The sequence below is a fragment of the Enhydra lutris genome, unplaced genomic scaffold (genome assembly GCF_002288905.1).
Source record: "Enhydra lutris kenyoni isolate GAN:26980312 unplaced genomic scaffold, ASM228890v2 scaffoldscaffold22, whole genome shotgun sequence".
NCBI lineage: Eukaryota > Metazoa > Chordata > Mammalia > Carnivora > Mustelidae > Enhydra > Enhydra lutris.
Window position 1 is genome coordinate 416,318 of NW_019154106.1, and position 15,221 is coordinate 431,538.

Consider the following 15,221-nt stretch of genomic DNA (forward strand, 5'->3'; position numbering starts at 1 on the left):
CAGGCGTAGATGAGGCAGGTGGCCTCAGAATTGTGCTTGAAGGGGGGGGCGGGCCCTGAGGGGGCCCCGGGGTCGCAGAGCTGGTCGCAGAGGGTCCCTGAGAGGGCCCCGGGGTCGCAGAGCTGGTCGCAGAGGGTCCCTGAGAGGGCCCCGGGGGTCTGGGGGCTTCCGAAGTGGCACCGCTGGGGGGCCGGCTTGTTTTTCCAGTCTCTGGGGATGTGGGGGTCGCTGGGGGGCCTGGGGATGAGGGACAGGATTCGGGCTCAGCTCTGCCCCCAGCATGCCTGCCCTGGAGAAGCCACCAGCCCAACTGAGGCAAGAGGCCCTCCCTGAGCTGCTGCCTAGGGGGTCCGCGTCCGGCTCACCTGTTGGGGGGCTGGGCTCCTCCCACTCCAGCACCTGGATCTCCACCACCGTGCGGGCTGTACCCGCCGACACTGTGTTGTTGGCCTCAACCTGGAGCAGAAAGGGGGCTTGTCCCTCGCAGGCCCCGCCTTAGCCCCTGCCCCTTGGAGATGCCCCCTGCCCTCACCTCTGCATAGAAGACCCCCTCGTGGGCCAACAGAGAGGCGGTCAGCAGGGTCTCGCCATCCATCCGGAAGTCAGTGTTATTGGTGACGCGGTACGCGATGGCAGAGTTGAGGTCCTAAACGCGGCCCAGTGAGTCCCGGGCCCAGGCTGCCCCTGTGACCCCCCCAGCCCACCCGCGGCGGGGCCGGCGCCTACCGGAAAGTCAGGGTCCTGGGCCCAGACCCTCAGAGGCAGGGAGGGGGCGGTTGCATCCTTGACCTCCACGCCTCCTTCAGAGCCGCGCGCCACCATGCCGTGGTAGCGGCTCTTGGTGAAGTAGGGCGGGCTCCCAGCGGCATTTCGAGCCTCGATCTTGACCCAGGTCACCGAGTAGCGGGCGCCGTCTGCCTGCTCACCCTGGGGGGAGGGGAGGCCTCAGCGACCAGCGGGTCCTCGAGGGCAAGTCTTGCAGCCTGAGGCTCAGGAAGGCCATGGAGGCCTGGCCAGGGCACCCACCTTGACCACCAGAGTGAAGGTCTTTGGGCTGGGGACACCTCTGGTCATGGTGAGTTTGCCCGAGTCAGCGCCAATGGCAAACGTGCCATCTTCTTGTCCTGCGAGGGTGGTAGGAAAGCTTGGCCTCCTGCCCCCTCCAGCGGCCTGAGGGCAAGGGTCCCACGGGCTCTGCCCAAGTCCCCCGGAGCCCCCGCAGCCCAGGGTGGGGTGGGGTGCAGGACACAGAGGGAAATAGGGGTGCGGCCCGCACTCACCCCGCACAATGCTGTAGAGGATATGTTGGTTGATGCCCTGATCCCCGTCCACAGCGTAGATGGGTCCAGGACGGAGCACGAGGGGGCCTGGCTGCAGGGACAGGGACAGGAGGAGACACCGTGGGGCTGGGGTGTCGGGCCCAGCTGACCGTCCGACTTCCCTTAAGAGGAAAGTCGTCTCTCTGCAAGGGCCCTTCAGGCCCCCGGCTCCGCTGCTACTGACTTGACTGATGGAACAGTCAAAGACACCCGACTGATGGAACAACGGGCGTTTCCAGAGCGGGCACGCACGCGGGACAGGCAGAAGTCATGGGGAGTCGGAGTCAGGTGCTCAGGACGCTCCACTGTGCTCCGGCGTCTCCGTGGGCCTCTTGGGCCAGAGCAAGGACGTCAGCGGGTCAGAGAGGCAGCCTGGAGCACCACCGAGGCCCCTCACGCTGCAGCCCTCCCAGCCCAAGGGACTGGGTCCCCAAGGCGCTGCCCGGCCCTGCCCGGAGACCACCGGGCCACGCGCCTCCCTCTACGCTCAGGGGCTCTGTCACCGCTCGCCACCCCGTGGTTGGGTGGGATTGGCTTCTGAAGAACGTTCACATGAAAATCGCAACCAAATGTGGCCCCCTGACACCCGAGCCCTGCCCCCTATGTCCCTCCTGCCCTCCCTGCCCCCCGTACCAGCTGGTGTCCTGTGGGGACAGCACCATGGTACTCAGCGTTGATGCAGACGTGGTGGTCTGAGTAGGCACAGGGCAGGAACCAGGGGGGCCGAAGGTCAGCAGGCTGCACCTCCAGGGTCAAGGTGGCCGTGGCCGTGTGGCTGGGCTCTGCGTTCTCCTCCCGCGTGTCCTGCGGCAGCAGAGCCGACTAGATCAGGCCCGGGGGTCCCGGGCTGGGGGCGGCTCGGGGGGGGACCTGAGCCCCTGCCTGCTTACCCGCACCAGCAGCCGGAAGTTCATGCTCTGCTGCGCTTCGAAGTCCAGGCGCCGGTCCAGCCGCAGGGCAGGCAGGTTGGTGCCCACCAGGGAGAAGAAGCTGCCGGCGCCCTGGGGAGGCAGGGGACGGGACTCAGTCTCGGAGCCCAGGAGGACACAGAGGGAGGGTTTGGGGGGACACTGACCGGGGTCACCTCCTGGAGGGTATAGAACAAGATGTCGTCCTGGTCGCGATCCTGGGCCTCCAGTCCCGTCGCGGGGATGACAATGGTGCTCACTTTAGCGTCCTGGGGGAAGCAGAGCGAGTGAGTGGCCTGGCTGTACCCTTGAGCCCCGTGGTCAAGCCCCCGGCCCCTCTCGCTCACCTCAGACACATTCTCTACCTTGGCTCGAAAGGGAAACTCGGGCGGGTTGTCGTTGACGTCCAGCACAAACACAAAGACTCTGAGCTGCGTCACCTGCGGGACAGGCGGAGTCAGCCGTGCTGCGCAGCAGGTCCTGGGCTCCTGCTCCGCGAGGATTGTGGACAGACCACAGACGCAGCCCCGCAGCTCACGAGGTGGCCACCGCCCCGGAGGAGAGCAGCACCGGTGCTGGGCAGGGTGGGGGGTGCCCAGCAAAGTCCCTAATGAGAACAGTGGGAGAACACCCGAGTTCCTTCAGAAATAATTCTCAAGAAACTATTCTCAAGAAAAAGGAAGAGAGGAGGAGAACCCATAGATTGAAAGAGACTTAAGAGGGGGCGCCTGGGTGACTCGGTGGGTTAAGCCTCTGCCTTCGGCTCCGGTCATGATCTCAGGGTCCTAGGATCGAGCCCCGCATCGCTCTCTGCTCAGTGGGGAGCCTGCTTCCCCCTCTGTCTCTGCCCGCCTCTCTGCCTACTTGTGGTCTCTGTCAAATAAATTTTAAAAATCTTAAAAAAAAAAAAAAAAGAGAGGCTTAAGAGGGGTGCCCCGCTGGCTCAGTGGGAGGAGAAGTTGACTCTCGATCTCAGGTTGTGAGCTCAAGCCCACGTTGCGGGTAGAGATGACTTAAAGAATCCATCAACCTAGAAAGGAAGAAGGGAGGAGGAGGGAGAGGGAGGGAGGCCCTCAGGAGGAGTAGCTGCCAGTCTCAGTAGGTGGGCTTTGCTGGGGTCTCTGTGACTGTGGGAATGGGAGGGCGTCAGGTGTGACATGATGCTGAGGAGCCCTTTTCCCGGAGGCCGAGGCACTGTGGCTGTGTCAGAAGGCCTTGTCTTCCGGAGTCCCGTGCTGAGGTGTCGTGGTGGTGTGCGTGCTGTCTGCGCCAGGACACCTCCAGGCACTGGAGCACTGGAGCCCGTGGGCCGTGGGTCCAGTCCAACCGGCAGGTGCGTGGGCACGGGGCTTGTAGCTTAAAACAGGGCGGTCAGTGCCTCTCTGGGAAGGTGAGCTTGGAGTGAAGACGCGAGACGGTGGGAGAGGGAGGCAGGTGCCCATCTGGGGAGAGGGCTCGAGGCTGGCTGGACTGGGGTCGGGGTCCACGCACCCAGCCTGCACCCCACACGGTCCGTGCGGCCTCAGCTCCAAGGGAGAAAGCAGCCGGGCTGTCCACTTGCTTGATCAGAGCGTTTGGCCACACTGAGAGTGGACTGGCCAGGGCCAAGAGGGGAGCAAGCGGACCAGCTGACCGTTGGAAGTTTCCAGAAAGGAGATGCTGGTGGCCAAGGCTCTGATTGATGTGGAGTCCAGCCTGAGGCAGAGCCCACAGCCTTGCTGACAGAGAGACATGGGGGGTCAGTGGGGGGTGAGGGACCCAGCAGGGTGAAGTGCCTTCTGGGTTGGGGGTCTCTGCTGGGGTCTGCATCTCAGGGCAGAGTCTGGGCGGGAGGAAGTGTGGGCGCCAGCATACCACAGGGTGAGGTCACCAGGGAGTGGCCCTCAACCAAGCTGAGCAGAGTGGAGAGGCTGGGGCCTGGAGTGCTCTGATGTCACAGGCTGGGGGCAGCCACACAGGAGCGGGGGTGCGGTTAGGGGTACTCACCACGGTGTCGCCACTTCTGCACTCCAGGTGCGCCTCCAGCATCGTGTTCTCCTGAAGGGGCAGACGGGGGTCAGGGTCACCTGCCCAGCTGACCACAGCGTGCTGGCCCTCCGTCACAAGTGAGGAGACAGGTGGGGAGGGTCCCCAGAAGCCCTGCTAAGTCCGGAGGGCATCGGGGGCCCAGGCAGCTGGAGCCCCCAACAACCCTACCCGCCTTGGGGCCCCAAGAAGGGCCAGTCATTGCCTGGGGGGTGCAGAAGCCTCAGGCCGCCTGGGACGCCTTGTCTGGGGAGGGGTGCGGGCAGCTGCTTGGGTCCTGTGGAGGGTGAGCCCTCCCGCCGCCCCCGCCTGGCCTGCCGTCTGCACCTCATAGTCGGGGGTCACATTGAGAAAGAGCTGAGTCCCCTGGATCCGAAAGGCGTCGGGGGTGGACGACGGTCCGAGGGTCACCTGCTGGCCCGCGGGGACAGAGATGTCAGCCAGGGGCCCGGGCCGGTTAGTGTTCTCTGCGACTTCGAAGATGGTGTCGTCCACAGAGCAGACTGGAAAGTTGGAGAGGAAGAGTCAGTGCCCTCCTGGGGCCTGCCCACCGCCCAGCCCCCGCCCCCGCCCCGCAGGTACCCTGGGCCTGGGCCGTAGCCATGAGCAGTGACAGCAGCAGGGCCCAAGCCCCCATCTTGCCAGCCGTCCCCTGGCCAGACCCTCTGAGCAGCTGGCTGGCGCTGCTGGTGGCGGCTCAGCCTGGGCGACCTTCGCCCCTGCCAGGCACCGCCCCATGTTATGATCCTTTACAAGCCAACAGCCTCCTCCAAGGGGGCTCCCGCAGGCCGCCAGGCCAGGCCTACCCTACTGTGGGGAGGGGGCGAGCTAGGGGTTCCCCAACAGAGCCGGGCCACATATGGGGGACCAAGGGGACTCAGCTCTCAAACACCAGGGCAGGACGCAGAAGGTGCTCAGGATACCCTGGGCCTGCGGAGGGGGCTGGGGGGTGTGGCTGGGTGGGCAGAAGCTGGGGCAGGGAGCTGGGGGGCAGGGGCAGAGGCTCAGCCGAGGCTTCTGTGTTGGCTGTACCCACCCCTACCCCCCATCCTGGCAGCCCCTCTGCTGGCCTCTTCTTCCAGAATCATCTTGGAGCAAGGTTCAGGCCCCAGGTGCTCCCTCCAGGTCCACCTCCTCCCCCTACCCCCGCACCAACCATCTAGGTCTGGAAGGAAAAGGCTGTTTGTGCCCTGGGGTCACCCCTGCTTGTCCTGGAAACCAGCCATCCCCTCCAAGGGGGTGGGGTGGGCAGAAATGGGGACGTCTGAGCTTCAGGAGGCTGCCAGGAGCTCCTGGGGGGACCTGGGTCCCCATGGGTTCTGGTGCTTGACAGAGGAGTTCCTGGCAAGGCTCCTTGGCCCAGGCCCCCAACTGCCCTTCCCCCAAAGGCGCCCCCTGCCCTGCCCCCACAGGCCAGGCCTCAGCGGCAGCGAGGGAGAAGCAGGAAGGAGGGGCTGCTACGACGCGGGGTGGGGGGCTGTGGTCCTTCTGCTCTCTAGCTTTGCCGGCCGCTGTCCTCCAAGGCTCCCGGCCCCTGCAGGTGGTGCCTGCCTGGTTCCCGCAGGCCCCAGCTCCTCCCGGGGTGTCGTGACCCCCCCCGCACTCGTCAGGCTCAGAGCAGTCAAGCCACGAGAGACCACAGAACCTGGAGCCGGAGCCGCGGCATGCGTGGGTGTCCTCTCTCTCTGGAGCGGACGCCGGGGCCCTTCTGCCACCGCTTCCTGCCCGGGCCTCCTTGCCCCCCTCCCTCCCAACCCCCAGCTGCTCCACTGCCCGACACGTGGCCTCCGGGACAGACGTCCTGTGCCCCCCACCCGCGCACCCAGAGCCCCTGAGTGTTTGCCGAGTGGATGACAGGGATGCAGGTGGGTCTCTGGGGAGCTCCTGGGACAGGAGAGATAAGGGAGGAGAGGCGCCCCGCTGGCTTCCCAGGTTTAAAGGGCGGCTGGGTGCGGTCACCGGGCTACAGGCTGCGGTCGGGGCCTCCTGCATTCTGACCGCCCTGACCTGGGAGATGAGGCGGAGTGAGCTCACGGGGCCAGTGTCTGAATTCCTCCTTTATTGGCGACAAGTGCAAGCCCTCCTCCTCCTCCCCACCCTCCCTTGGCCCCTCCCGGTGCCGCTGCCAGAGCGGGGACTCCTTCTTCCTCAGGGCCTGCTCCGGGTCGCCTCCGCAGCGGGGATGGCTGGCTCTGCAAAGGTGGCCCCAGACCCGGACCCAGGAGGCAACTGGGGAGACCAGGTCTGATCCAGGGGGTCCCTCAGGTGCATCCTGCGGGGACAGCCGGGTCAGGGGCGGGAGACCGCAGCCCCTGGGGGAACCCCGCCTCCTCTGATCACCAGCACGGTTTCCCCTTCCCAGACGTCGGCCCCCTGCCGCGCCCCGTTCCTGCCCCAGACCCAGGGTCCTGGTGGGGGGGGCGGTGGGCAGAGGAAGGGTGCGGGGCAGGAGCTGGTGGGCACAGCGGGCTGGGTTCTCACCAGGCCTGCAGGGTGGGAGTGTCCAGCCAGTGCAGGCAGAGGCGGCCCTCGGCCGACTTGGTCCAGCTCGTGCTGTTCTCCGGGTCCTGCTCGCTGCCCCCCCATCCCAAGTAGAATTAGTCTCGGAGGTGCCCGGGCCCACGCCCCGCAGTTCTCCCGCAGCCGGGGGAGCGCCGCAGCCCCTCACCTGCGCTTGCCCACCAGGCCCTGCAGCAGCCTCTGCAGCCGCGCGCTCTCCCGCAGGCGGCTGAGCTCGCTGGTGAACGTCCCGTCCGAGTGCCGAGGGGCCCTGCGGGGCGGAGGGCGGGGGCGCGCGCCGTTTCAGGGCCAGGCCGGGGTTGGGGGGGTGGGGTTCGAGGAGCGGGCGTGGGTCCCTCACCTGGGGGGCGCGGGGAGCGCGGCGGAGCCCCGGAGTAGCGGCGGCAGCAGCAGCAGCAGCAGGGGCGCGACGGCCATGGTGGGCGCGCGGGGTGCTGAGCGCTGCTGCGGCCGCCCGAGCCCCGCGCGGCCCCTTTATAGCGCCCGGGAGCGGGGCATCGATCGAACCCGAAGGTCAGAGCCGCCCACCCAGCTGTCGCCCGGGCTGGCCGCCCGCCCCCACCGCCGCGTCGGCGCCCCTTGGCTGGCTGGGCAGGGAGGAGAGCGCTGCGCCGGGGCGCGGGCCCGCGGGGGTCGGGGAGGGGCGCCCCCGAGGGCGGAGGGACATCCGGGCGAGGCTGCAGCGGGAACAGCATGTGCAAAGCCTCCGAGCCGCCCTTTCCGCTCTGGGCGCACAGCCGGCGAGGGCCTCGGAGGCGGGCTCGGGAGGGGAGATGCGCGGGGAGGCGACCCGGGCCGCGGACTCCGCTGTAGAGGCGGGGCGGGTGGTGGGAATGGGGAAGGCTGGGCCTGTGCCTCTTGCCCGAACTTACTGCTCAATTTTTCTTAAACATAAAACTGCTCTTTATGAAATTCTACTGATTATTTTTAAATGAGTGTAAAGTTTGGGGCACCTGTGTGGCTCAGTAGGGCATTAGATTCTTGATCTTGGGGTCATGAGTTTGAACCCCACATTGGGTGTAAAGATTACTTATATGAATAAATAAAAACTCAAAAAAATATTTTTAAAAATGAATGTAAAGGGGCACCTGGGTGGCTCAGTGGGTTAAGCCTCTGTCTTCCGCTCAGGTCATGATCCCAGGGTCCTGGAATCGAGTCCCACTTCCGGCTCTCTGCTCAGCAGGGAGCCTGCTTCCCTTCCTCTCTCTGCCTGCCTCTGCCTACTTGTGATCTCTGTCTGTCAAATAAATAAATAAAATCTTTTTAAAAATAAATAAAATAAATATCTTCCTAAAAAAACAAATTTATTTTAAATGTATGGTATTGATATCTGAATTCTAAACTCTGTTCCATTGATCTATGTCTAACCGCATGCCTGTACTATTCTGTTTTGATTCCTGTAGCTTTATAGCAAATTTTGAAATTAGAAGCTGAGTCCTACGACTGTTTTTCTTTTTCAAGATCGTCTTGGTTATTTATGGTTCCTTTCATACACATCCAAACGAATTTAGGATTGGCTTTTCTATTTCTTAAAAAAAAAGAAGCTAAGGGAGTTTTGATAGGGAGGGTACCAAATCGACAGATGGGTTTGCTGAGAAAGGCCGTCTTAACACTATGAAGTCTTTTACGCCATGAATGTCGTCTTCTTTAATCTCCCCAGCAACGTTTCATACCTATCGGTGTGCACGTCTTTCATCTTCTTGGTTAAATTTCTTCTTCTCTATTTTTTTAAGATTTACTTATTTGAGAGAGAGACAGAGACAGACAGAGAGAGAACGAGCGCGCGCACAAGTGGGAGGGGTAGAGGGAGAGGGAGAAAGAACCCCAAGGCGATTCGGAGTGGCGTGAGTGGAGTGCGGAGCCCAACATCGGGCCAGATCTCATGACCCTGAGATCACGACCCGGGCTGAAAGCCAGAGTGGGAATCTCAACCAACTGTGCCAGCCACGGGCCCCGCTGAAATTTTTTTCTGACTATTTTATTCCTTTTTTTTCTTTTGTGAGCAGCAAAAAATTTATTGACCGATAGTAAAGTTTATTGAGTGACAGTACAAAGTTCCAGAAGAGGGAAAGAACCCTGGAGGGTTGCCCTCTAAGTATTTTATTCTTTTTGGTGCTATTACAAATGAATTATTTTCTTAACTTCATTTTTGAATTGTGCTTTATTAGTGCACAGACATATAACTGATTGTTGTACGACGACTTCACGCCCTGCAACTCTTCTGAATTTATTTATTAGCTGTAATAGGGTTGTTGTTGTTTTTTGTCAGAGCGAGCGAGCACAGGCAGACAGAGCGGCAGCAGAGGCAGAGGGGGAAGCAGGCTCCCTGCTGAGCGAGGAGCCCGAAGTGGGGCTCGATCCCAGGACGCCGGGATCATGACCTGAGCCGAAGGCAGACGCTTAACCCACTGAGCCACTCAGGTGCCCCCAGGGTTTTGTTTTGTTGGATTTTCTATGCATAAGATCATGTCATCTGCAATTAGAAATAGTTTATTTTTTCCTTTCCAATTTTGGAAACCTTTTATTTCTTTTTCTTCACTAATTGTTCTAGCTAGCACATGACAAGGAGAAGCAGCAAAAGTGGGTGTCCTTGTCGTTTTCTTGATCTTAGGAGAAAAGCTTTCAGTCTCTCACTATTGAGTGTAATGTTTCCTGTGGGGTTTTTTAAAATATTTTTATTTATTTATTTATTTATTTGACAGAGAGAGAGAAAGGGAGATCACAAGTAGGCAGAGCAGCAGGCAGAGGGGGAAGCAGGCTCCCCACCAAGCAGGGAGCCCGATGTGGGGCTCGATCCCAGGACCCTGAGACCATGACCCGAGCCGAAGGCAGAGGCTTAACCCACTGAGCGACCCAGGCGCCCCTCCTGTGGGTTTTTGATAGATGTCCTTTATCACGTTGAGGAATTTCTTTCTTTCTTTTTTTAAGTTTCTTTCTACTCATAGTTTATTGAGGTTGTTTTTTTTTTTTATCATAGAAGGGTATTGGATTTCATTAAATGCTTTTTCTGCATCTGTTGTAATGATTAAATGGGCTTTTCCCCTCTGGTCTAGCAATGTGATGTACTACACTTGCTGAGTTTTTTCTGTTGAATTACCAGTGCCTTCCTGGAATAAACACCACCAAGTGCATAATCTTCGGAAAAATGCTGCTGGATTAAGTTTGCTCAGATTTTGTTGAAGAGTTTTGGTTTTTTGTTTTCTTTTTAAAGATTTTATTTATGGGGCGCCTGGGTGGCTCAGTGGGTTGGGCCGCTGCCTTCGGCTCAGGTCACGATCTCAGGGTCCTGGGATCGAGTCCCGCATCGGGCTCTCTGCTCAGCAGGGAGCCTGCTTCCCTCTCTCTCTCTCTCTCTCTGCCTGCCTCTCCGTCTACTTGTGATCTCTCTCTGTCAAGTAAATAAATAAAATCTTTAAAAAAAATTAAAAAAAAAAGATTTTATTTATGTATTTGTCAGAGGGAGAGAGAAAGAGCGAGGGAGCACAAGCAGGGGGAGCAGCCGGCAGAGGGAGAAGCAGGTTCCCCACTGAGCAGAGAGCAGGATGTGGGGCTCCATCCGAGGACCCCGGGATCATGACCCGAGTGGAAGGCAGACGTTTAACCGACTGAGCCGCATGGTCATCCCTGTTGAAGAGTTTTGTATATATATTTATAAGGGATATTAATCTGGAGCTTTCTTTCTTGTGATGTCATTGTTGAGCTCTGAGAGTTCTTTATATATGTTGTATACAAGTCCTTTGCTGAAAATGTATTCTGCTGATATTTTCTCCTATTCTATGAGTGGAAATTTTTTAAACTTTAAAAAAAAAAGATGTTATTTATTTGAGAGAGAGTATGAGAGAGAGAGAGAGTGCACAAGCAGGGGGAGAGGCAGAGGGAGGGGGAAAACCAGACTGTCCGCTGAGCAGGGAGCCCCAAGCTTGGCTCAGCCCAGGACACTAGGATCATGACCTGAGCTGAAGGAAGGCATTTAACCACTGAGCCACCTGGGAGCCCCAATCCAGTACCTGTTTTGACAGATTTCCACATATTTCATGTATTATTACAGCTGTTGTAAATGGTGTGCTTTTACTTTTTAATTTTGGCTTCCAGTTATATGTCGCTGGTGTACAGAAATACAAGGATCTTCATGTGTTGACTTTGCACCCTGCCACCTGGCTCAGCTGACTTGTTAGTTCTGGGAGCGTTTGTAGATTCCTTGGGGTTTTACTTAGACAGTCATGTTGTCTGCGAATGGGGCAGTTTGCTTCTCCCTTTCCAATCTGCATGTATTTTATTTGTGTATTTTTTATCGCTCGATTGCACTGGCTAGAATGGCAGCACAATGTTGATTAAGAGTGGTGAGAACGGGGGCGCCCGGGTGGCTCAGTGGGTTAAGCCTCTGCCTTCGGCCAGGCCATGATCTCGGGGTCCTGGGATCGAGCCCCGCATTGGGCTCTCTGCTCAGTGAGGAGCCTGCTTCCCCCTCTCTCTGCCTGCCTCTCTGCCTACTTGTGGTCTCTGTCAAATAAATAAATAAAATCTTAAAAAAAAAAAAGAGTGGTGAGAACGGACACCCTTTTTCCTGAGTTTAGGTGGAAAGCACTCGATCTTGCGTCATTAAGTGTCAAGCTGGCTGCAGGGTTCGAAGATGCCTTTTGTTGGGTTGAGGGAGCGCCTTCCGGTTCTAGGTTGCTAAGCACTTTCATCATGAGCGCATACTGAATTTCGTCAGATGTTTTTCTCCATCAATCAATACGATCATGTGATATTTCTTCTTTGGATTGCCAAATGGTATTTTACATTAATTTGAGACCATCCTTCTTTTCAAATTAAGTAGTTAATGCTATGAATTTTCCCCTGAACAGAGCTTTAGCTCCGTCCCATAAATTTTGATATCATGCTTTTTTTTTCCCTTTAGTTCAAATTATTTTCTAATTTCTCCTTTGACCCACTGATTACTTCAAATTGTGTTAATTCCAAAATTTTTAGAGATTTCTCTGCTTTCTTTCTGTTGGTTTCTAATTTAATCCCTTTATGGTCAGAGAACATACTTTGTATGACTTACATTCTTTTAAAAACATTTGTTAAGCTTTCTTTTTTGATGCGGAATATGGTCTATCTTGGTGAATGTGCCATGTCTACTTGAAGAGCATCTGATTTCTCTGTCATTGCACAGACTGTTCCATAAATGTCAAATCTGCCTCCTTGGTTGATGGTCACTCAGCTTCTTCTGTGGCTTGGCTGACTTTCTGTCCACTTGTTCTGTTGATTAAGAAGAGAGTCTTAAACTATCAAACTATCAAACTTGCAAGCCAAATAAGTGTTATCTAGAATGTTTCAAGCATCCCATAAAATTCTGCAGCAAACGGCTACAAAACTGGCTCCAGCACCTGTTCGCGTGTCACCACGAGGCTGACGGCTCTGGCTTCCGGCCTAGTCTGGAGGGCTGCGGACGCGCTCATGAGTCCCAGCAGGGGGCCTCGAGGCTGCACATCCCAGCTTTCACGGCCGGAGGCTTTGGACAGGATTAGGACAACCTTCCATCAGGCTGAGCTGCTCAGCTCTGCAGCCTTTTTTTTTTTTAAGATTTTTATTATTTACTTACTTGTCAGAGAGAGAGAGAGAGCAAGAGAGAGAGCACAAGCAGGGGGAGCAGCAGAGGGAGAAGGAAAAGCAGGCCCCCACTGAGCAGGGAGCCGGATGTGGGACTCGATTCCAGGACCCTGGGATCCTGACCTGAGTTGAAGGTGGAGGCTTAACCCACTGAACCCCTCAGGCGCCCCTATGGCTACTCTTTTTGAGGTATGGTTCTATGAATTTAAAAAAATGTATTCAGGGGCGCTTGGGTGGCTCAGTGGGTTAAGCCTCTGCCTTTGGCTCAGGTCGTGGTCTCAGGGTCCGGGATCGAGCCCCACATCGGGCTTTCTGCTCAGCAGGGAGCCTGCTTCCCCCTCTCTCTCTGCCTGCTTGTGATCTCTGTCTGTCAAATAAATAAATAAAATCTTTTTAAAAATTTTTAAAAATTCAAAAATGTATTAAGGGTTCCTGGCTGGGTCGTCAAAGGAGTATGTGATTCTTCATCTCAGGGTCATGGGTTCAAGCTCCACGTTAGATGTAGAGCTTACTAAAAAAATAAATTTTGGGACATCTCGGTGGTTCAGTTGATTAAGTATCTCCCTTTAGCTCAGGTCATGATCCTGGGGTCCTGGGATTGAATCCCACATCGGGCTCCTGCTCAGCGTGTAGTCTGCTTCTCCCTCTGCCAGCTTCTCCCTGCTCAAGCTCTCCCTCTCTCTCTCTGACAAATAAGTGAAAAAAGTCTTAAAAAGGGGGCGCCTGGGTGGCTCAGTGGGTTAGGCCTCTGCCTTCAGCTCAGGTCGTGATCTCAAGGTCCTGGGATCGAGCCCTGCATCGGGCTCTCTGCTCAGCGGGGAGCCTGCTTCCTCCTCTCTCTCTGCCTGCCTCTCTGCCTGCTTGTGATCTCTGTCTGTCAAATAAATAAATAATCAATCTTTAAAAAAACAGTCTTAAAAAATAAATTTTTAAAAATAAATAATGTATTCAACTTTGGAAGCACCAGCAGTTCAATCACCCCCAACTTCCCTCCCACCCCGTCATGTGAGCCCTGACCCTGAGCTCCTCGTGGCCCTTCTTCTAAACGTGTAGGTGCCTTCTAAGACATCTTCCCAGTGCATCCGGCTAGAGCTGAATGGAGAACTAGAGAAACCGACAGTGTACGAGGAGACTTCTCGCTCCTCTCTCAGGAGTCACTAGAACAGACAGAAAACAGCAAGGTCGTAGCAGGTCGGCAGAGCCGCATTCTGACGGGACCCACATCCTCACAGCTCTGCACCGACAGCACCAGAACACACCTGCTGTCCAAGTACGCACAGAACATTTGCGAAAATAGGTTGATTAGACTCTGGGTCATAAAATAAACCTTAACAAGTTTAAAAGAACTGAGGTCTGACGCAGCCTTTTTTCCTCACTATGATGGAACAGACTAGAAGTAAACAACAGAAAGGCAATAGGAAAATCTCCAAACATTTGGAAACAAAACAACATAGTTCCAAGTAACCATGGGTCACAGAAGTCTCAGGGAAAGAGACTGAACGTGATCGATCGAACACACAAAAATGTGTGGGATGCACCTCGGAGGGACATATGTAGCGTTAAGTGGTTGTGTCAGGAAAGCACTGGGTTCACAAACCAGAAACAGGACAAACTGAGGACAGAGCCCGCAGGATGAGAGAACAGAGATAAAAGCAGAAATGAGTGAAACTGAAAACAAACTGTAGGAAAAAAATCAATGAAACCAAAAGTTGGTTCTTTGAAAAGATGAGTAACATTAATAAACCTCTAGCAGAAAGGTTGCTATATTCTAGAAAAAACACACATTTCACGAACATAGGGATGAAAGAGCCTTGGCAACGGAAACCTGCTCATAGAAAAGGGTTCATGAAGGGACATGTGGGCACCCCGGCCCCCACACATGAGAACGTGAGAATGATCGGGAACCGGCTCTGTGGGCGCTCACGAGACACGCGTCTTCACCGTCCGAGAAGAGAACGCGGGGCCCGGACGCCTTCACCAGCGACTCACACCAGCACCGAAGGAAGCGCCAGCATCAGTTCTACCCGATCTGGAGCAGAGAAGAGAACCGAAGGGAGCGCCCGCCAGCGCAGTGTGGGAGACCAGCGCTACCCCGCGCCAGACAGAGACCACCTAAGAGAGAACCACAGCCACAAAGGCCCTTGACCCGCGTTGCCGAACCGAACCCGGCCTGTATGGAAGGAAGGGTATCCCACGGCCAAACGGGCTTCGTGCCTGAGGGCAAGGCCGGCCCAGCACCCCACACCCATCCCCGCTCCAGCACAGCAGCAGACTCGGGAGAAGCCTGCGATCCTCTCCACAGAGGTGGTAAGAAGACTCGAGAGAACTGGACACCTGTTTGCGTTCAGGCAGACTAAGAATAGACGTTCATGAACCGCACGCGGAACCCACATCCACAGCTGCCAGGACGCTTACTGGGGACAGGTGGAAGCTCCCCCATAAGAACAAGGCGAATATGTTTGCTTTCACCATTTCTGAACATTATGCTCAAGTTCCAGTCAGTCAAATAAGGGGGAAGAAACGAAGGAAGGGCGTCCAGGAAAGAAAGGGAGACATAAAATGGTCTGTACTTATTTAGAAATTCTGAGGAAAACTAAAAAACAAACAAAAATCCTTGCATTAATAAGTTTTAGCAACAACAAAGACACAAGGTCAACACACAAAAACTGTATTTCTGGGGACACCTGGGGGAGGCTTCCAGGCTCCGGCAGGGCAGAGAGCCTGCCTGTCCCTCTACTGCTCCGTGCGAAAGGGAAGGGGGAGCCAGATGCAGCTCAGATCTGGGCGTCCAGCCACACGCGCCCTGCACACACATTTCCTGTGCCAGATCCATGTGCCCTCACCCCTTAACACG

General features: G+C 56.5%; 2 protein-coding genes across 2 annotated transcripts in view; both read right to left on the minus strand.

Annotated features, from left to right (window-relative positions):
* The window catches only part of LOC111149467 (cadherin related family member 5), a 6,605-nt gene extending 1,716 nt beyond the window's left edge, over positions 1 to 4,889 (minus strand). The window contains exons 1-11 of the mRNA XM_022506556.1: positions 4,835 to 4,889; positions 4,580 to 4,755; positions 4,214 to 4,264; positions 2,395 to 2,667; positions 2,210 to 2,320; positions 1,953 to 2,123; positions 1,281 to 1,371; positions 1,027 to 1,124; positions 727 to 927; positions 533 to 646; positions 366 to 456 (exon numbers count right to left, since the gene is read on the minus strand). Coding sequence (XP_022362264.1) covers positions 366 to 456; positions 533 to 646; positions 727 to 927; positions 1,027 to 1,124; positions 1,281 to 1,371; positions 1,953 to 2,123; positions 2,210 to 2,320; positions 2,395 to 2,667; positions 4,214 to 4,264; positions 4,580 to 4,755; positions 4,835 to 4,889 — 1,432 coding nt within the window. The remainder of the gene's footprint in view (positions 1 to 365; positions 457 to 532; positions 647 to 726; positions 928 to 1,026; positions 1,125 to 1,280; positions 1,372 to 1,952; positions 2,124 to 2,209; positions 2,321 to 2,394; positions 2,668 to 4,213; positions 4,265 to 4,579; positions 4,756 to 4,834) is intronic.
* Positions 4,890 to 6,291: 1,402 nt separating this feature from the next.
* LOC111150000 (secretin) lies at positions 6,292 to 7,382 on the minus strand. Its single transcript, XM_022507305.1, has 4 exons — positions 7,113 to 7,382; positions 6,921 to 7,022; positions 6,734 to 6,826; positions 6,292 to 6,524 (listed from the first exon to the last, which is right to left on the minus strand). The coding sequence occupies exons 1-4, from the start codon at positions 7,187 to 7,189 to the stop codon at positions 6,401 to 6,403; spliced, it is 396 nt and encodes a 131-aa protein (XP_022363013.1). The 5' UTR covers positions 7,190 to 7,382; the 3' UTR covers positions 6,292 to 6,400.
* Between the last annotated feature and the right edge of the window lie 7,839 nt (positions 7,383 to 15,221).